The sequence below is a fragment of the Orcinus orca genome, chromosome X (assembly GCF_937001465.1).
Source record: "Orcinus orca chromosome X, mOrcOrc1.1, whole genome shotgun sequence".
In the NCBI taxonomy this organism is placed as follows: domain Eukaryota; kingdom Metazoa; phylum Chordata; class Mammalia; order Artiodactyla; family Delphinidae; genus Orcinus; species Orcinus orca.
The window spans coordinates 97,105,593-97,128,189 of NC_064580.1; the positions used below are offsets into that span (position 1 = coordinate 97,105,593).

Below are 22,597 nucleotides of genomic sequence, written 5' to 3' on the forward strand. Positions count from 1 at the left end.
TATCTACTGGTAGGTCTGAATGAAGTTGTTCACTAGCCCAGAAACTAGATCATGTCTAAATTAGCACGAAGTATCGTCTGTAGCACACAGTTTAGCTCTTGAATACATATTTGCTTGTTCACATTCATTTAGTCAGCAAATTCAGTGGCAGCCACTGTTCTGGGCACTGAAGTTACAGGGATGAAAAGACAAGCTTCCTGCCCTCAAAAAGAAGCATGTAAGTCTCATTAGAATGATCAGAGAAGAATATTGATATTACACTTAAATAGGAATTCATGGGTTTGATAGGAAAGGGAAAGGGGGAGCATGTCTAAAGACCAAAGCCTTGGATAGTGATGGTGTTGCTAGGATATAAAGTCGGAGGCACGGAGAGGAAAGAATAATATGAGGTTAGACTGGTTAGGTAGGAGCTAGATGCTGCTGGATGGTAAAGGGCCTTCTATGCCAGACTAAGAAATTTGAAATTGATCCTGTAGTAAGGGGGAACTTTTGACGATTTATGGATAATGGAGTGAAATCACTCTGAAGTAGGCTGACCTCACATCTCAGTTTATCCAAGACAGTCTTCGTTTATGAGTTACATGGTTACCCTATTCCAAAGGCATTGTGGACAAGGAATTAGAGAAGGCAGAGTTTAGAGGTAGGTAACGACTAGCACAATTGTTTGAACAAGAGATGTTGAGGACCTGAACAATGGCAGTGGCCATGGGTATGAAGAGGAAGGAATGGATAAGAGTGACAATTAGGAGATAGACTCCACAGACCTTCTCTTAATTAGTTCATGTGTATAAATCTTGTTATACTAACTGACTCTACACTTCTTTGAATAGGGGCCATGTTAGTAAGATATAACTTAAAGGTAATGATACTGATTTTTGCTTCCATAAGGAAAGAAGGGAGGGCCAGAAGGATCCAAATAAATGATTCCCTTCCAAGTAGTCCACTTGACAACTTATTCCCACGATGCTGCCGTGGCACGGAATTTTTCTGTACCTATTTGAGCATTGCATTGGAGAGTCAATGTCACTTCCTTTAGATTTATTCTGAGTGGTGGCAAGTATTGATCCTCTGAGTAGTGGACTGGAAATTTTGAAATTGCAAAAACCAATATTTTTTCCCAGAGCCAAACATGATAAATGAATGGTTTTCTTGTGTGACTTGTAAACTTACTCCACAATGTTTGGAACAACCTATAGAAACAGAAAGTAGGTGAGTGGTTGCCTAGGGATGGGTTGGTAAGCAAAGAGGGGATCAAGAGTGACTGCTAACAGGTACAAGATGTCTTTTTAGGATGATAAAGATGTTCTAAAATGAGATCATGGTAAAATTGAGTAAATTTGCACAACTCTAAAAATTTACTAAAAGCCACTGAATTGTACACCTTGAGTGAACTTTATGGTATGGAAATCATATCTCAGTAAAGCTGTTAAAAATGTTTGGAGTGCTAATAGGGGCCTAGGTTCAGGGCTGTATGGAGTTTTTTTAGGATTTTATTTTATAATCATACAAATTTTTATTAAGGTATAGTTGTTTTACAATATTATATTAGTTTCAGGTGTACAGGGCTGTAAGTTTTTTTAAAACAGTAAGTCTCATTACTTTATGATTAACCTTTATTCTCTATTAGAGCCATTCCCCATCCCCCATCGCCCTTAGTGCAGTACTGGGTGCATATTAATTGCTCAAGAGATATTTTTCCAGCAAAACTGAATGTACTGTAGCACTCGATTTTACTCCAATTCAGAGAAGATAGTGATTTTATTAAATACTATGTACAAGTCCTTAGATGTTTTAATCTCCTAATCTACAGTATCCTTTTATGGGAACTTTTTATAAATGTTGGGTTATGATCAGTCCTTCTTGTTTCCCAAACGTCATCAATTTTGAGTATAAGCATCTGGGTTATTACTACTAGTTTAATTAATATATTACTGTTTGTTACTTTAATAAAATATATCATTATCCATATAAATTATAGAAATCACATAAGAATATTGCTGTAATATTTTATTTGTCATTGACTCTGGCATCTTAAATTTTAATATTAAATAGAGGAAAATCAATCAATTTAAATCTCTCTCTCTCTCTCTCTCTCTCTCTCTTCCCTCCCTCCCCTCAGGAAGCATTGTGAGTGTTGGTGACCCAAAGAAAAAATACACAAGATTTGAAAAAATAGGTCAAGGGTAAGTGATTATTATGTGAACTATCAAAAGATGAGCACCAGAGACATATATTAAAATGCAATAACAGCTTGAATTTCTGGTAAATTATGCTTCTCATTTTCTAGGTTACATTCATGTTTTGCATTCTTAATATTGGCCTTTCTGGCTGTCAGACTGTTAATTAACCTAGGAACATATCCTGCTGGAATCTGCACTATTGTTAGCTTAACAGTGAATTATTTACTGATGCTTTCATCCCATAGAGTTACACGATTCAAACCGATTCGTCTAGAAAAGCAGTAGAGTTATAGAAACCTCTAAGCTTGTATGAAAACCCCCTTTATCCCTGTCCCCCTCTACATCTGTATGGATGTTATGCTTAAGATCCTGTTTCATTCTCAGACTGTAAAGTGACAGAGTGATGGTAAGGAAGGTCCTGATTGAATGATCCGGAGGTGGGCAGAGTTGGCTACCTGAGTAAGGAAGAAATAGATCAATAATCCCTAAATGGGATGGACTGCATCATTTTCACTTAGTATGCTCGTAGGAATAAAGATTCCCAGGCTCCACTGCCAGAGATTTGATTCAGAAGTCTGGAGCGGGGCCCAGTAATCTGAACTTTGGAACAGTTCCTCAGATAATCCTGACCATCAGCTAGACCTGGAAACCAGGGGACTAGATCATTCACCAGAGCTAACGGTGGGAGTCACCAGTTCTACAAGCCAGCTGTAATTAGACATGTTTCTCAAGCCTTCATGTGAAACTAAACAGGAGTGCCTGAGTAGGCAACAGGGTTTGAAACAGGGAAATGTTTTGTTTAAAGAGAAATGAAGCGTTCTAAAGGGGTGTCCTTAAATGGGAAATGAGACAAGATATTTAGGCGTACCAACAACTGTATGTCAGGCACCCCAGAGGTCTCCTGACTGAAACAAGGGGCTGGGAAGAAAGGGATACAGCTAATGTGCCTGCAAAATTGTGCTAGCCCCTCAGCCACTGGAGTCTGTTTTCAGATAAGGGAATGTAGGATTTTTTCAAGCACCTCACTGCTTTTCCTGGGATTCTTAGCTTCAGAAAATTATAGACTGTATATAAGCTTGACTGTTTTTGTGATTTTTTATATTTTATTTCGTTTTCCCCCTAGCTTTTTTACTAAAGTTTCTTTTGAAATTGCCAACTTATCTCGGGAAATAAGGGAAAACATTCATTAGACATTTTGGCTAGAGGGTAAGAGGGACACTCTTGGGGACTGTGCCTGGTGGGAATCAAGGTGAGAAGACCCTAAGAAGGAGGCAGAAACTAAGGGAGAAATATATGGCCAAGTGTCTTCTTGCAGTGGAAACCGTAAGTTTGCTGCATTTAAACTTTCTAGGAGGGCAAAATATATACCTGTTTGTGCTCTTGCTTCTTTCTTTGTCATTTGCTGTCACTGGTATTCTCCCGTGCTCATAAAAAAAGGTTTTGTGGTCTCTAGAGGACCCCTAAAACTTAACAAGTCAAATAGTATTTCTGCCCATTGCTCTAGGACAGTGCTGTCCCCTAGAACATTCTGTGATGATAGAGATGTTCTCCATCTGCACTGTCCTATATGATAGCCACTAACATTGTGGCTATGGAGCACTTGAAATGTGTCTAGTGCAAATGAGAGACTGTATTTATTTGAATTAATTTATTTCTTCAGCGCACACTTATTGAACACCAACTATATGCCAGGCACTGTGTTAAACGCAAGAGAAGCAGAGCTCACTAATGATAGTGTGGGCCCTCAAGGAACTTACAATCTATAGTGATGAATGCTTGAAGAGGCTAAATAGGGTACCTTGGGTGACATGCTTACTCAATTCACCCAAGTGCAGGGTAGGGCTGGCTTCTGTAGCCATAATTTCACCTGGAGTTTTCCTCCTTAACTTCTAGTGAACTAGAAGTTCTAGTGAACTGGTTGCTTTACTTAAGTCAGGATGCCGTGCCTTCTCAAGTCCATGTACAAACCTCAGCTCACTTTCTTTTTGTCCAAAAGGTTAACACCACGAGGCAGGTTAAAAGAACACAGTATTTTGTACTAAGGTGACTTGGAAGGCGAAAGTTACCTTTTAGATTTTAGTTTAATCTAGTTGGACCTTTGATGGAGCTAACAATAGGAAGTGATACACAATCCATAGAGAAGTAGCATTCCAGATCTTTGCTGTCCAATATGGTAGCCATGTGGTTATTGAGCACTTGAAATGTGGCTAGTCCAAACTGAGGTAAGCTACAAGTATAAAACATGCACCTGATTTCAAAAAGTTACTATGAAATAAACAATGCAAAACATCATATTAATAAATGTTATATTGCTTACATGCTGAAATATTTTACATACATTGTGTTAAATAAAATATATTATTAAAATTAATTTCACCTTTTGAGCTTTTGAAAATAGAGTTTCCCCCAAATATAAAATATGGTTCACATTATATGTCTAATGGACAAACACGGCCCTAGTTGTAGGTTTAAATGGGAGCTATTTATTTATTCATAAAGTGTTTTTATATTCGGAGTTGTCTTTTGGGGAGCGGAAAATGTTATAATTTTGTTTTGATTGCTCATTCTCACTTAGACCCAACTGAGCCAAAAATATCATTAAATTCAGAAAAGAAAAAAAAGTAAGAGATGGTTTCAAATATCTCCCAGATACTAGGTAATGAAGCAAGACTGATTCCTCCAGGAACAAAGATTAGGCTGCCAAACAACTTGGCATACCAAAGAGATTTCCCCTCCTGGTTGTTATTTATGCTTCTGACCTCTGAAGGTGCAAGAGGAGAGTTCTCTATTTCTGCATACCTTTGTAAAGCCTTTATAATCTACAATGAAAAAATCAAAGGAGAAATCCTGCTTGCCGCTGCGGAAAGTTCTCTTTTATATTCCCAGCAAGTTCATCATTTTCAAGAATGATGAAACCAGCAGAGAGTTCACTCGTAGACCCCCTTCAACTTTTAAATAAACCCTTAGAGGGTGGGGAGTCTTTTTGATTTATCCTTTTGTCGCCTTTACTGTCTAGCATAGTGCTGTTGTACTTGGTGGATCCCCCCAAAACAATTTTGTACAGTTTCGATCAACAGAGTTCATTTGGCCAAGCTCAGGGATTTACAGAGCTTCCCCTGTCTGCTTCCCCCATCTCTCTGGATCTGTTTTTGCCTCAATAAATATTTGTTGAACTAATGAAAATGTTTGTCTTTCTAGCTCTCCTTTTCCTCTGTCCTCTGTCTTTTCATGAGTATATACATGTGTATCTTGCTCTTTCTGTCTCTGTTTTTTGCAGTGTGTCTTTAACTGTTTCTCATAATCACTAGATCAGCCTCACCACATCTGATTTTGTTCTCTTTTGGGTATTTGTGTGTGCTGCATGTCTGTCTTTTTCATCCATGTTGGCTTCACCTTCTGCCCATTTTCATACACACACCCAACCAAAATGGTCATAAAATCAAGATGTAATTATGTAGCTTTTTAAGATATAAGCTAGTAACTTAAATCTATTTATTTACTGTAACTCTATCATTTATTTAATTAACGATTTTTTTTCATTTTTGGTAGATTTTTGTTCTCTGTTCTTAATTTTTAAAGGGATGAGCAAAATATTGTTTTATTTCTTTCTAGACCAGAAAAGAACCCACTTAAATTAATTTTTCTTTTATTTAAATTGCTCTCAATGGATTTTCCCATGAATTATTGACCAAGTTAGATAAACTAGTCTCTACTCTGAATTTATAGAGTTTTTTTTTCTTTTCATTGATGGTGACATTCAAACCTATGTCCGTAATCATTTGGAGCTAGGAATAATCAGCCCCAGTATTCCGTTTTTAGCTCCCTGGAGCACAGCAGCTTACTCTTGGGAGCTGGATTTGAGAGGAACCTCTCCATTAATCACCCTCATCTACTTGGAAAACAAAATTTTTCCAGCATGGGTTTCTGCCATCCCAGCATTCAGGCCTGGGGCCAGAGAATTGGGCTCCCTTTTCCATAAATCAAATTCAGAATTGCATGTCTAATCATTTGAGGCCATAGCTGTGAGTGGAAAGCTAAAAATGACATTATTTCATCAGGTTTGCTGTGAAAAGTGTTCTGTACATGGCCACCAAATCTAAATATTTTGAGCAGATGTATGTAAAGTTTTAAAAAAAACAGAAAGAAAGAAAAAGGGACTGGTACCCCCCAAAATATCATTAACTTGACAATATGAGTTTGTCAGAAATACAAAGAATCTTCACTCTTTAGGATAGTTATATAAAAGAACTTGTTTAATAAATGAGGTAGGGTGAGACAGCAAAATTAAATATTTATTTTCAGTCAACAGCTATCATTGGCAAACCTGTGTAATTCCTGAGTAAGCAGTAGCTACGTAACAGAGGGCTGAATTCACGAACATTGGCAGCTGTCCGAACATATTTCTCATTAATGTATTTGAATACATTTTAAGGTCTTTCCTTAAATGAGAATGCACTGAACAACAGACTCTTTTTCTCTTTGAGGTTTCCATTTGTTTTCTCTTCAACATTATAATAAAACAAATATTTTTGAGGAAGCAGCTCAGAGGAAATGGTTTGGATCCAGTTTAACAAATAACGTGTTTCCTTCAGCGAAATTTTGTTGAGGGCCTACTATGTGTAGTGCAGAGTAGTAGTTAAGAACCAGGTTCTGAACATTTGACGGGGAGAAACGGAAAGTTGTATCGAGAAATAAGCAGGTCCGCCCTACTCCCAAATGCGTGTACCTTTCCCCCATACTTTATCCACACACTGTCTTCACTGTCATCTCCCCCATGAATCTCTCTCTCTGGCTACCCCAGCCCTAACTCATCTTTTCTGTGTATGTCCTGAGTCCTACAGCTTTGATCCACACAGGCATGTCTACACCACTTATATCTTAGCTTGTCTAGACATGTAAAATTGCTTGAAACTTTGAAAACCCTGATGGAATAAAGGGAGAATTTTTGGGAAATTTGAAGAGAAAGACAGAGTCCAGATTCTGAAATCAGAAGGCTGTGGGCAAGTTATTTAGTTTCTTTAAGCACCAGTTTTCTGTCATTGTAAGCAGAATTCACATACCTCATAAGGTTGTGAGAAATGAATGAGAGAAGGTATTTAAAGTGCTTTGCACAGTACATGGCACATAGTGAAGGACTCCATAAACGATAAGTTATTTTAAGGGGTAAAAGTCACACCCACAGTTACTATTATTATATAGAGCAAAATACAGTAAGTAATGTAATGTAATTATAAAGAGCTATGGGGTGGCTTCTCTGGTGGCGCAGTGGTTGAGAGTCTGCCTGCCAATGCAGGGGACGCGGGTTCGTGCCCCGGTCCGGGAAGATCCTACATGCCGCGGAGCGGCTGGGCCCGTGAGCCATGGCCGCGGAGCCTGCGCGTCCAGAGCCTGTGCTCCGCGACGGGAGAAGCCGCAGCGGTGAGAGGCCCCGTGTACCGCAAAAAAAAAAAAAAAAAAAAGAGCTATGGGGACAGATCATTTATAGCCATGGAGGAGATATGATGAAGAACTCTTCAAGGAGGGTGCGTTTGAATAGTGACTTGAGAAGGTGTGGGATTTAACAAATTGGGATTATGGGAAGTTTCCGTTGAAGAAAACCAAATGAAAACTCACTTCAGACTGTAGGTTTCATTCATTCTGATATCCCTAGGGCGTGCAACGAGTAAATACTCAGCAAGTATTGGATGAATGAGTATCAAAAAGACCAGAAGAATTAAATCAAGAATTCCAATTCTATAGACAGTCAAAGGTACAGTTTGGCAGGGGAATTAACAGGAAATAATGCTAGAAAGATCAGTTGGGGCTGTGTTATGGAACAAATTGAGAGATACAAGCAATACTGGGGGGTCTTTTATTTGTTTGTTTGAGTTTAATTCTTTTAAGTAGATAATACTTGGACATGGTATAACATTCAGAAGGTACAGAGGAGTAGACAGTGAAAAGTAAGTGTCCCTCCAACCCTTTTCCCTCAGCCTCCCAGTTACCCTGCACAAAGGAAACTTCCAAAAAGATGTTGTTTCTGGTTTCGTATGTAATATTTTCATAGAATCTCTGCGCACATATGCGGACCTACAAACACACACACATACACACGTGTGCAAGTGTGCTCACACATACCATGTATGCTCAAATATTAGGTGGTGCACTGTGTTTTAACTCACCTAAATACACAAACTATCAGATATATGAATAAATGGTGAATGTCTACTTGTGATGTTTAACTTGTTAATTCGCCCTTATTTACATATTTAAAACCACACATTGTATAAAATCATGTATAAATTAGGAGAGATTTTTCTACTCTCACATTTCACAAGCGGTATAATTCAAAATCTGCCTCTGCATCTGTATTGTTTCTGTAATCCCAGAGCCCCTTTTTGAGTCCCCCAGCAGTTAGCTAAGTACATCATCTGACTCTAAGATCTTTGAGATAAAATATTTCTTAACCTACATATGATTCTGTGCCTGGATATTTTATTCCTAGTTACAATTACCCATTTATACAACATTCAGATGATTGTTTTCCAAATCTGTCCTGTAGGTGTATATTTAAATCTTCACAACGTAACTTTCTACTATATCACTTTTTAAAGTTTCTGTTACAAATGTTCAGACTTACACAAGAGTAGAGAAAATAGTATAGGACCTCCCATATTCTTATGACCCAAATTCAACATTTATCAATGTTTTTAATATAATCACGATGCCATTATAACGCAAGAGGGAAGAGATATGGGAACATATGTATATGTATAACTGATTCACTTTGTTATAAAGCAGAAACTAACACACCATTGTAAAGCAATTATACTCCAATAAAGATGTAAAAATAAATAAATAAATAAATAAAATATAACGCATATATATAAAAATTTAACCTCTAACACCCAGTCGATAATCAGAGTTGTCCAGTTGTCTAAAAAATGCAGTTTGTATAGTTGCTTTGTTCAAATCAGCATCCAAAAAAGATTCACATATCACATTTGGTTGTGTCTCTTAAGTCTCTGTACTCTAAAGCATCCGCCTTCTTTTACCGCTACCACTGACTTACTGAAGAAACTCATCAGCATCTTGTAGAATATACACTTTCTGGATTTGTCTATTAGTTTCATTTGATGCCATTTATCTTGCTCCCATATTTCCTGTATTTCCTATAAATGGCAGTTAGATCTAGAAGCTTAATTAGGCTGAGGTTCAATTTTTGGCAAGGTTTCTTCATAGGTGGTGATGCTATATGTTTCATATTATATTGTATCAGGAGGTACAGTGTCATATTATATTGTATCAGGAGGTACAGTGTCTAATTGTCCCATATTTTAGTGATGAGTAGATTGATCAGAAAATTCAGTGGGTGATTGTCCCCTCCCCTGCAAAGTTGTCATCAGCCTTTCATCTAATGATTTCATCTATTGATGATTATTGCCCAGATCAATTATTTCATGAGGGGTTAACAGAATGGCAATTTTCTAATTCTGTCATTCCTTCTACACTTATCAGTTAAAATACTTTTGTATTTTAGGGAGTCTTTGATTACCCTGAAATATAGTTCATACAGGGAAATCAAGATAAATGCTTAATTTTTAAATTGCCCGTTTTCAGTGTAAGATGTTGGTACCCACGCTACTTCCAAAAGTGTCCAATGAAAGGTGTTTTGATTTTTTTTAAGTGGGAGAAGAAGGCATTCTCTTTTATTTAAAAAAAATCTTTATAAACTCATGGGATTTTTATGTTTTCAAATTGTTTCAATTAATCTCATTTATTATTGTTTTTGATGGTCAAACTGTCCCATCTTTGGCTACTGGGAGCCCTTTTCAGTGCATTAATTTGAAAGTGACCTTTAAAAAGCTTGTTTATGATATCTAACACCTGCAGTTATGAGATCATACCTTTAGAAATAATTTATTTACATCATTTCTTTCCAATTCTGACAGATACTCTTTATGAGAGTCCCAAACTAGCATTGATTGAGACTATTTCAACCTAATGTATCTCTCCTAAACTGTACTTTATGGATAAAAATAAATGGATATGGAGAATTACTACATTACATGAGCGATTTTATAAGGATTTGAATACAAGGCAATTCCCTTTTTCTCCTGAGGAAAAAATTGGGGGAGAGCCCCTTACCTTGTATTTGGGTATACGTGGTACATTTCTCCTTGTGTGTGTGTGTGTGTGTGTGTGTGTGTGCACGCACGCGCGCGTGCACGATGCATGTATTTTTAACACAAATGTTAAAACGTTATATATCTCCTTTTCTATTATGTGCCTATGTCTTAGAGATGGTTCCATGTTCATACCTCATTCTTTTTAACAGAGGCAGTGTTTTGTTGTTTGGATGTACCATACTTTATTTAATTAGGCCCCCATCGGTAGACATTTAGTTTGTTTCCAATATTTTGCTGCTATAAACAAGGCTTCAGTGAAGATCCTGACAAGCCGTTTCATACATATGCGAATTTATCATTAGGATAAATTCCTAAAAGTGGAATTGTTACATTAAAGGATATGTGCATTTTTCATTTCCGAGTTGCCCTCCATAGAGGTTGTTCCATTTAACACTCCCACCAGCAGTGTTTGAGGGTGCCTGTTTGTCCACACTCTCGCCAACACAACCGTGTTCAAATATGTGGGATTTTAGTACTATAATAAAAACTGTCCCCACACCGATCTTCAAAGGGGAAGGTGTTTAAGAAAGGAATTCTAACAAGAAATTATGTGTCGAAACAAAAGGCTATCCTGAAGAATCCATTCGTCGACATAGCCCATGTTTGTATTACGCCAAAGTATCTTTTGTTGCATGTAGTATCTCTTCGTATAGATTAGATCAGCCAAGCAGCTAAATTTGTCAGCAACTGACAGTGGGAGCATTTCTTGAAATCATTTTCCTCCTATGCATAAAGATATGTATCCGACCAAAGGAATTTTTATCTAACATCTGGGTCTTTGCCAATCGTATCATTATGTAGAATGATGATATGACCAACTCATCAGTAATGGCAAACAAACATTTTTTGGAAGCCCCCAATCCCCATCCCTCTAAATTAATTTTAGTTTTAATGCTTGAGAAAGTAAATATATCATGTTAGGTATTTTTCAGACTTATCTCTGCTACTCAGTGAGGAGCCCTCTTTTTCTTAACTCTAACATGACGTTCCCATATGGAAGATGAATATTTTTGAAACTTGTTTCTTAAAGGACTTGATGAATAACAGCTTGTTTTGCAAATCTGACAACGTAGTGTACAGCATAGAACTCAGGGATAAGTGCTGAGAATAAAGTGCTCTGACTTGTTTTTCTTTGCTCAAGAAACTGTGGGCAAGAGCAGAAGTGGTGTCTAGAGTGCTTACAGAAGCGATTCTTTGGGTGAGACCACCCACCCCAAAAGTATTTGCTTCCTCATCAGATCTATTTTGGGCTGTACAAGGTAGAACACAGCTATGAGGCACTAAATAGTTGTAGTTTGAGCTTCATAATAGGCTTTGTGATGAAGGGGATTGGAAATACATTAGCATTTGTGAAGAACAATGTTTATGGAGCAATGGAAGATGCTCTTTGTTCTACTTAATGCTCTTAAATGCCCTGTGTTGTGTGCTGTCCCTTGTAAAGAAAGATGATGCCACTCAGTCAACCACCATTAGCAGAGTTTGCACTTCAAGTTGTTTTTTCCAGCCATAGTAATGAGCTTGTATTAAGCCCCCCGCCCCCCTTTCCTGTCTAGGCCCTCTTGAAACCAGTGGCACACACTGGGAAACAGCTGCTTAGACTTAATGTTGGAGTGAGTAGTTGAGAGTTAGCTGGCCTTTCCAGGGATTAAGGCCTGTAAATGTGGCCTCATTATCACTGGACTATAATCCACTGAGCTCCCTGGCACCACACCCATAATGTGTTACAGCTCTATTTAAAATTAGATGATCATGAATACTCTGGGAAAGGTCATGCCCTAGCTAAAGAACAAAAAATTCCGTTACTATTTATAATCCTAGTAATTAAAAACTGTACCCCCTGGCCCTCGCTACATTCTGCGTACTTAGAAAGGGACTTAGATAACATGATTTTTTGTGCAATTTTATTTTTAATTTAGTGATAGTTTTTTTTGTTTGTTTTTTGTTTTGTTTTGTTTTTTGCGTTACACGGACCTCTCACTGTTGTGGCCTCTCCCGTTGCGGAGCACAGGCTCCGGAGGCACAGGCTCAGCGGCCATGGCTCACGGGCCCAGCCGCTCTGCAGCACGTGGGATCTTCCCGGACCAGGGCACGAACCCACGTCCCCTGCATCGGCAGGCGGACCGTCAACCACTGCGCCACCAGGGAAGCCCGATAGTTTTTAATTGAGTGGCAAATTATAGAAAACACTCTGAATCTTTCCCTTTCTGGCAGAGTTATTGCAAGTAGTACTAACGCTGTTCCTCACCATTCCGGAGCCCTACAGGACATATGTCTCAACAAAACAAGTAAACGTATGGTAGCATTGAAAAATATATCTGTATATTTTTATATCAAGTGAATTAATACAGTGAGACAGTTTCTACATAGGGGCCTACAAGGAGTAATTGTATCTTAAATACTCGGCAGAAGATAAAGTCCAGTCCTAAGCACTAATTCTGGGTCCACTTCACTCTTGGCCACGTGACCAATCTTAATTGATTCAGAAAACGGAAGAACCATCTTGTATGGTTATGCCAAAGGAATCAGACTTATCGTGCTCAGGGACAAACTAAATGGTTCACAAGGGGGCACATGGACTAAGCGAATAGAAAATTAGAGGCAAGAGAAATATTTTAGGGAGGTGGCTTAGCATAGTACATACAAACGTGGGCTTTGGGAAGTACCACGGTTGCACTTAGCACTTAGCATTGCTGTAAAAATGCTAAAGATCTATAACAGAATATGAAATGGTGGTTAAGAGCATGGGCTCAAAAATATACAGTGGAGAAAAGATAGCCTCTTCAATAAGTGGTGCTGGGAAAACTGGACAGCTACATGTAAAAGTATGAGATTAGAATACTCCCTAACACCATACACAAAAATAAGCTCAAAATGGATTAAAGACCTAAATGTAAGGCCAGAAACTATCAAACTCTTAGAGGAAAACATAGGCAGAACACTCTATGACATAAATCACAGCAAGATCCTTTTTGACCCACCTCCTAGAGTAATGGAAATAAAAACAAAAATAAACAAATGGGACCTAATGAAACTTCAAAGCTTTTGCACAGCAAAGGAAACCATAAACAAGACCAAAAGACAACCCGCAGAATGGGAGAAAATATTTGCAAATGAAGCAACTGACAAAGGATTAATCTCCAAAATTTATAAGCAGCTCACGCAGCTCAATAACAAAAAAACAAACAACCCAATCCAAAAATGGGCAGAAGACCTAAATAGACACTTCTCCAAAGAAGATATACAGGTTGCCAACAAACACATGAAAGAATGCTCAACGTCATTAATCATTAGAGAAATGCAAATCAAAACTACAATGAGATATCATCTCACACTGGTCAGAATGGCCACCATCAAAAAATCTAGAAACAATAAATGCTGGAGAAGGTGTGGAGAAAAGGGAACACTCTTGCACTGCTGGTGGGAATGTAAATTGATACAGCCACTATGGAGAACAGTATGGAGGTTCCTTAAAAAACTACAAATAGAACTACCATACGACCCAGCAATCCCACTACTGGGCATATACCCTGAGAAAACCATAATTCAAAAAGAGTCATGTACCAAAATGTTCATTGCAGCTCTATTTACAATAGCCAGGACATGGAAGCAACCTAAGTGTCCATCGACAGATGAGTGGATAGAGAAGATGTGGCACATATATACAATGGAATATTACTCAGCCATAAAAAGAAACGAAATTGAGTTATTTGTAGTGAGGTGGATGGACCTAGAGTCTGTCACACAGAGTGAAGTAAGTCAGAAAGAGAAAAACAAATACCATATGCTAACACATTTATATAGAATCTAAGGGGGAAAAAATGGTCATGAAGAACCTAGGGGCAAGATGGGAATAAAGACACAGACCTACTAGAGAATGGACTCGAGGATATGGGGAGGGGGAAGGGTAAGCTGTGACAAAGTGAGAGAGTGGCATGGACATATATACACTACCAAACGTAAAATAGATAGCTCGTGGGAAGCAGCCGCATAGCACAGGGAGATCAGCTCCGTGGTTTGTGACCAGCTAGAGGGGTGGGATAGGGAGGGTGGGAGGGAGGGAGACGCAAGAGGGAAGAGATATGGGAACATATGTATATGTATAACTGATTTACTTTGTTATAAAGCAGAAACTAGCACACCATTGTAAAGCAATTATACTCCAATAAAGATGTTTAAAAAACTTTTTTAATTAAAAAAATTTTTTAAATGCAAAAATAAATAAAAAATGAAAGCTGCAGACGAAAATAAAAAAAGCATGGGCTGTGGAGTCGAACCAATGCTTTTTTTTTTTTTTACAGTATATTGGGGTTTTTTTAACTTATTAATTTTATTACTTAAAAGTTCTCCTGTATTTTCTAATTGTACTAGTATATTTTTTTAACATCTTTATTGGAGTATAATTGCTTTACACTGGTGTGTTAGTTTCTGCTGTATAACAAAGTGAATCAGCTATATGTATACATATATTCCCATTTCCCCTCCCTCTTGCGTCTCCCTCCCACCCTCCCTATCCCACCCCTCTAGGTGGTCACAAAGCACGGAGCTGATCTCCCTGTGCTATGCAGCTGCTTCCCACTAGCTATCTATTTTACATTAAACCAATGGATTTTTGAGCTCAGCTGCTGACTCTAACTGTGTAACCTTGGGCAAGCTACTTACCATTTCCCAGTTCCACTTTCCCCATCTGTAAAAGGAAGATAATAGAATTGACCTCACAGGGTTGTATAGGGTGAGCATTAAGTGAGCTCATGGCATTTACATAGAGAAGGCAGAAAGTGAGGCTCAATAAATGATACAACCTTTTCTAGCAGCAGCAGCAGTAGAAGTCAAAGTAGATGTAAAAAATAACCAACCTAAATGTGGATTAAATCCCTGACTGTGATCTCATTAGCACCAGATTTATACTTAGGAAACCTTAAACTTGAATAATGCCCTATCCTTCTGGCCCTCTCACTCTTATTCCCATGAGGCTCTCCTCGGACCCCGTTGAGCCCTCTAGTCCTGTTGCCCTTTCCTTTTTCGCCCAGACCATGAGCTTCTTCCTAGCCCCACTGGCCTGCCCTTCTTCCCCTCCTCTAATCTATCCATATTTCTATGCTGAAATCAGAGTGATTTATCTAAATTATAAGTCCTACCATGTTGCTGCTTTGGCAACTACTCATGATCACGGCTTGACATTGGCTCTGAGCAGGAAACATCAAAACCTGATGAAGATTACTGATAATTAAACTGACTTGTCTTGGGAGGAAAAGGGAGAAATAGTGAATTGTTTTGTTTCTTTCTGGACCCTTTAGGCTAGATGCCAGTGTTTCCATTTGAATAGTAAGTGCTTGGCCAGGTCAGGGAGAAACTGTTGATAAAGCATGTAATGTGATGCCAGCAGTATACATCACACTGTAATTGCTGATGAGGCCCAACGGTTGAGCAATGTGTTGGTTTAACAGTCTTGAATCATAGTTCACTGAACTACGGTTGAATTGAATTGAATACTTGAATTCCTAGGTTCACCAAAAGATCTCTTGCTCAAAGTTAGGAGGTTTTTGTTACTTACTAGCTGTGTCCTCTTGGGCGTACCCCCCAGCTCTCTGCGCTTCAGATTTTCCATCTGTAGTGAGGAGATTAAACTGGATGATCTCTATATTCCCTTGAGTCCTGATAAGGCATGATTTCTTTATACCATCTGAAGGACTGAGGTTTGGAATAAACAAAATCCCCATCATAAACAAATGTTCTCCCTATAGTAATTTGGCTTCAGCATAACTACAATGAAGGACTTCCCTGGTGGCGCAGTGGTTAAGCATCCACCTGCCAATGCAGGGGACACGGGTTCGAGCCCTGGTCCAGGAAGATCCCACATGCCGCAGAGCAACTAGGCCCGTGCACCACAACTACTGAGCCCACGTGCCACAACTGCTGAAGCCCGAGCGCCTAGAGCCCGTGCTCCGCAATGAGAGAAGCCACCGCAATGAGCAGCCCGCGGTGAAGGATAAAAGGGATCAATGTAATTAAATGGCATAAAAATCAAATTGACAGTCTTGACCATTTTAGCACACCATCCCCAATACACCAGAGAATTCGTTTTAACTGCCATCTTTGTTTGATTTCTGCCATCCTTACTGCCTAAAGTGCTGCATGATACTGACTTTTTTCTATTAAAGTGACTGACAGATTTTATAAAGATACCCGTTGAGATACTTCAACATACCCCAGCTGTAGCAAAACTTGTCTTTTGGGAATTACTGTGGCATCTTGTTGGCTCAAAGACTGTTTCTTTGGGAGTACACACTACTGTGCATCACCTATTATAAGGAGAGTACTTCCCAACTTCCCCACCGAGGATTCCTTCAATTATTTGTCTTTGTGAACTCCACATTGTGAATAATAATAACTGTTAAACTATATTTTATTATAGTTTACTTCCCATACTTTATTAAGCAAAAAAACAAAACAAAAAACATATAACTGCTACTTAAAGAATTTGACCAGCATGAGATATATATTGTAATCACAAGTTGATATAATTCTAGCTAAAAGGAAATATATGTGATATTTTAATTAGCTTCATCTCAGGTAAATATCAAATTTCTGTTATGAATTTGAAATACCAAGATATCTTGGAAACTGCCAGATACTTAAAAAGATTTATAGTGATCCACAGATTGCAATTTGGGAACTTAATGAATATATTAGGTAGCAATTAACCTAATAATAATGATAAGTATTATTATTGTTATTATTTGTTAGGCAATTACTATATGCCAGAACTGGTTTTAAACGCTGTACACATTTAATCCTCCTTTAATCCTGAGCCACAGAGAGGTTAAATTATTTACCCAGGATCACACAACTAGGAATTGGGTGGAGGATTTGAACCCAGGGAGGTTTGAGTAGATGGGGATGAAGCCTACTTCCTTAAGCCCTCAGCGGCCAAAAAGTGCTTTAGTAGGTGAATAAGAGAATGAGAGAGATTCACATTTATACCAGTTGAATCTTAAATTGCTGAACTATGGACAGGCATCAGAACTGGGGTGCAGAGAAGTGCTAGGAGTGCTGACACTAAGTTCTACTCTGCGGATTCGTACCTGAGTTTGTGCATTTGTGTTGAGGATTCTACATAGGCTGGAAGTTGAGCCAATCAATAACTTATTGGTCAGAACAGGGAATTCCAAATGCCTAACAACATGTTTGGTGCGGGGATAGGCGGTGCGAAGTGGGCTAGGGGAGGATATCACCATTATAAGACTGGGAACAAGAGTTGGGGGGAAGGGGGAAATGGTTCCCACCCAACAAGGGCATATATGCAATAAGGTGGAGGAAGGGGAAGTGAGGAGAAAAGCTCGTTTTTGAGTTAATAACCTACGTTCTAGAGTTTCAGGGTCTTTAAACTCCTGTGGAGTGGGGATTTGTGGCAATTCTATACCACAGAATGCCATAAAACCCTGGCTATTGGGATTCCAGGGTTAGTACTCTAACAATTTTAAAACAATGAGATGCTGAGGGAGGTGGGGAGTAAAAAACCAAGGATTTGAAAGGTAAAGCTCTGGAGATGCTAAAGACTAATCCCCCTTGTACTCTAAGTCAATCGCAATTTTAGCTCCTAGGCCAGTGGAAATGGACTTGGGGGTGGGGGGCAGAGGGCTTGAATAAGGGGAAGGCCACTTGGGCAGGAATTTAGAGCTTCCCTCCCTAGCTTTAACTTGAACAGCTCCATTTTATATTGAGGGTGTCTGCGTGCGGCTTCATTTGATAAAGACATTCCATACTTAAAGAAAAAGGCAAAACCACTTTTCTAACGGGGGGAAAAAAGACGGAGGAGCTCCAAAAAGTGTTCAAATAGGTCAGCTTTGGCCTTTGTCCTTTTTGAAAATAGGGGCAGACACTAGCAAGGATATTTTGGCTGGGAGATTGGGAAGGGCCAACTAACGACTCAGTAAATGTCATCCTTTACTGTGAAACCAATAACAGCAGTGGCAGCGACAAATGATAATATTGCCATCTCCCCCCCCACCTTTAGGAGTTTGGGATTGACATATACACACTACTGTATATAAAATAGATAATCAACAAGGACCTACTGTAGAGCACAGGGAACTCTACTCAATATCCTGGAATAACCTATATGGGAAAAGAATCTGAAAAAGAATAGATACATGTATATGTATAACTGAATCACTTTGCTGTACGCCTGAAACTCACAGAACATTGTAAGTCAACTGTACTTCAACATAAAATTAAAAAAATTTTTAAATAGCAGTTACCCTATTAAGTATCAGCTCTGATCTGGGCACAAGGCTAAATGCTTATATAGATTGTGCCCTTCGATTCTCTGTAGCCCAATGAGATAGGTGCTCATTTTGCAGATGCCATCCATTTTTTTGCCTCTGAAGGAATTGTGCAAGTTGGCTACAGATATAGGAATAAACCAAGTAAAGGCATTTTTGAATCATTCTGCAAATAGCTTTAAGTAGTTGCTCAGGGCTTATGCAGCTGAAATACACACCAGGTTGAGGTGATCTATTCCTTTGAACCCAGGCAATTCTGAATTCAGAAGGACGAATCACAAACTGGCCTCTGAAATCAGGAATGTCTGATAGCTTATCTGTAGATTTAAGTAGAAGAAATGTTTCCTTCACAGAAAGGAACGGTTTTATTTCAATTACATGTTTGCTTGCAAAGACTTTCATTAGTTTGTTCATTGAACAAATACTTCTTGAGCACCAAATATGTGCTCTGAACCCAGAATCTCAAACATAAAATTGAGACTGATTTGTTTAATATAAGCCTCAATCCTAAGGAATGTCTGAAATTACCAAATTTAGGTAGCATCTGTTAATTAAGTGTGATTTTTTCATTCTCGTTCCAATAGATATTTAAATACCCACACCGAGTGAGGAGGACAGTAGAGTTCTTAGATTCTAGACCGTGGAATAAAAGAACCTTACAAATGAAGTAGCCCCTTTCCTGTATTTTATAGGTCAGAGAGTCAGCTGGACTTGGATTTTAAACTATATAACCTTGGGCAGATTACTTAACCTCTTTGAGCCTCAGGTTCCTCATGTGTAACATGGGGGTAAAAGCATTTGCCTTACAGAAACATGGTAAGGATTGCATAAGATTAAGTTCTTAGTGTAGTACCTGACACGCACAACACGCTCAACACACGTTTACTGTTACTGTGATCACTATATTCCAAGTGAGGGGACTGAAACCCAGAAAGGGGAAGTGACTACCTCAAGATCATATAGCTTGTTGATATTAGGGCAAACATTAGAACTCAGATCTCCGTTAGCCGTCAAATATTCCTTCTACTACGCCACCCATTTTATTCCCTAGGAGCAGGTAATGTAAACTTCCTAGGCCTGTGAGAAGTAGTTTGGCCAATCCAGGGAGAAGGGAGAAGAATAACAAGGAAATGGGTGACATAAGGAAAGACCTCCTGGACTCAGAAAACAAAACAGCAAGGGAGATAAATAAAAAGCAAAGGAGAAACAGCAATTACCAGAAAGTTTAGATCTTAACTGTAGCAGCATTACAATGCCTGCTGAATCATAGAACTGATCTCTATCCTAATTCCTTTATTCACCACAAATGTTTCAATACAATTGACTAGGCTTTTCCTTTTTCATGGGGATGGGGTAGGGAGGTGGTTCAGAATGCATGTGTGTTTCACAGGAAGTTACTGTGAATTCAGCTTTACTAGACAATTTCTATTTTCAAAGCAAGGGAACCCCGTAATTGAAGTTAGAATAGAAGCATGAGTACTACTAAGACTTAAGGAATGATAGATTTTAAGACAATAGTGGGCTGGAGTGAAACCTAAGCATAGAAGCTGTTGCAAAATTTAACAAAAAGAAAAAAATGGCTCAACAATAAAGCCACATTGTTATTGCTTTGTATAGCTACAGTGCAGGTAAGTGCAGTAAGTACCTGTACTGGGAGTGATTCATTTGTTAGACAAAGGTATTCTTAAGAATTAGAAATATATGAAAAAAGCCACTCTGTCCATATGTTAAAAACAAAGATTAATTTACAGTTGCCGAAGCAAAAGATGATATAATCTTTCCTAAGGTATTTAATCAAGGACTGCAGGTTTGGTTGTGCAACGTCCAGGGAGTGTTCAAAATATTCCAGGAGTTTCCTGAAAGGAACAAGGCCATTTTGCTCAATTTATGACTGCCTAGTTCCGTGGCACACAGGAAATCTGACTGGAGCTCCTGGCCCACCAAAAGAGATACATCATGATAGTTTGGGGAGCAATTACTATACAAAGTGGTTGTTCCTTTTGTACTTCATCCTTCATCTTGAGTTTTCTGATTTCCCTCTCCTGGAAATGATTACATGTAATTCCAAATCAAATATATTGATAACACTTTGATTGCTATTCATTTGATCCTTTTCACTTTCACAGGGCATCAGGTACTGTTTATACAGCGCTAGACATCGCCACAGGACAAGAGGTAAGTGTTAACATTCAATTCTGACTTCTACTTTCCTTTATTCCTATTGATCAGAATTCCTCTTCGATGGCATCTGTGCCTGAAAAAATGGGTAGCACTGAGTTGACATATGTTGACTTCACTGGTGTCCAAAGTATCTGAAGTGAATGACGAATTCATGATTGACCAAAGAAAAGGAGCGTGGGTTTGTGGCATCGAGGAAGAGCTTAGTAAAATAAAGAATCTGTATGCCTGACACTGTTTCCAAAAAATATGGATGTTTGTGTTCAGTCAGATGATGGTAATTCATTCTTGCATTTTAATCATTATTCAGGTGGCCATAAAGCAGATGAACCTTCAACAGCAACCCAAAAAGGAATTAATTATTAATGAAATTCTGGTCATGAGGGAAAATAAGAACCCCAATATTGTTAATTATTTAGATAGGTAAGTGTTTTCTCTCATCATGTACTTGTTTTCTTTATGGGATATCATTTTCTTGGCCAATTATTTTTATTTAGGATCTATTCATTTAGCATCCATTCTACAAATAGTTCTCAAATGCTACAGAATATTGAGTATCAGATCTATTGCTAAACTTGCACCCAGTTATCTGTGTCCACGCATTAAACATTTGAAGACACGTTTTATGGTCTTGCTTCTAAACATGAGCAGTTCGTGTAATTTCCTTTTGAGGATTGTGACCCCCTATTGCCAGGAAGTAGGCTATTGCATGTAGGAGAGAGCTGTGGTGTTTTAAACGTTTCATCAAGTGTTTGTTTGGAGTCAGTGCGGTCTCTGGCTATCTAAGTAAAGGAGGCAGACTACAATGGCCCTGCTTTCATGGGTGTTTTGTGATGAATTGACAGTGAGGTCTAGGGAATTGAGACTTTAATCTCAAACCTTTTTCCTAGACCGGGTAATTAATGTCTCTTTCATCAGCGGTATTAGCAGTGGGTTATTAATAGGCATTTAAAGACAGCACTAACTCTTCAGTTGTGGTTTAACATCTGTCTCATTCAGTTTCAATAAGTGTTTGTTTAGCACCACTGTGCTGTGTACTCTGAGGGGATACAAAGGAAACAAGACCAGGTCTACAACCTCAGTGAGTTTAAGATCTTGCGTTCTGTGTTTTGTGCCAAGTAGACCAGTGAGTGGTACAGGAGGAGGCAAAAGGGGGGCAAAACGAAGGAGGGTCAGGTTTTATAGTCGAAATCAGGGTTTCTTAAAGTGTCATTTAGGGACCATCTGCAGCAGAGTGACTTCACTCTACTTTTGTAATTTTGTAAAAACTGCATTTCTAAAAAATGCAGATTTCTAGGCTGTTCTCCATCACTAATGAGATATTTCATTTTTATGAAATGAGAATTTTAATGAGAAATTTCCTTTTGAACAAACTTCCCAGGTGAATCTTACGGGCACTGCAGTTTGAGCACCACTGAACAGAAAGGCTTGCTTCATACTGACGTTAAGCTGGGGGCAGGGTAGAATTGTCAGGGTCATTCCATTCACTGTAATTTCTCTCTCTTGCTGAGCAGGGGAAGAGAGAGACCTGATCGTACTGCTAAAGTGCCTTCAGATGATCCCAGGGGTTTGAATTTGCCCACGTTGCTCTGGTGACCTGCCTCTCCATATTTGATCACTTGGGCTGTGTCCCTCAATAACTACTTAAAGATAATGGGCATGTCATAACTGACTTCTATCAGAACAGAGACCTCAGCCCAGTAAATGCATTGCCAACATGAGTCTCTTTGATTCTCTTTGATTCAGCCACTACCTGAAAAGATTTCTGTAATTAATTGAGTAGAATCAA

At 38.7% G+C, this 22,597-nt stretch overlaps 1 protein-coding gene across 7 annotated transcripts in view; it reads left to right on the forward strand.

Annotated features, from left to right (window-relative positions):
• The window catches only part of PAK3 (p21 (RAC1) activated kinase 3), a 284,313-nt gene that overhangs the window by 233,609 nt on the left and 28,107 nt on the right, over positions 1-22,597 (forward strand). For all 7 annotated transcript variants that reach the window (XM_049705242.1, XM_033408814.2, XM_033408815.2 and 4 more), the window contains 3 exons: positions 2,120-2,183; positions 20,757-20,805; positions 21,119-21,231. In XM_049705242.1, coding sequence (XP_049561199.1) covers positions 2,120-2,183; positions 20,757-20,805; positions 21,119-21,231 — 226 coding nt within the window. The remainder of the gene's footprint in view (positions 1-2,119; positions 2,184-20,756; positions 20,806-21,118; positions 21,232-22,597) is intronic.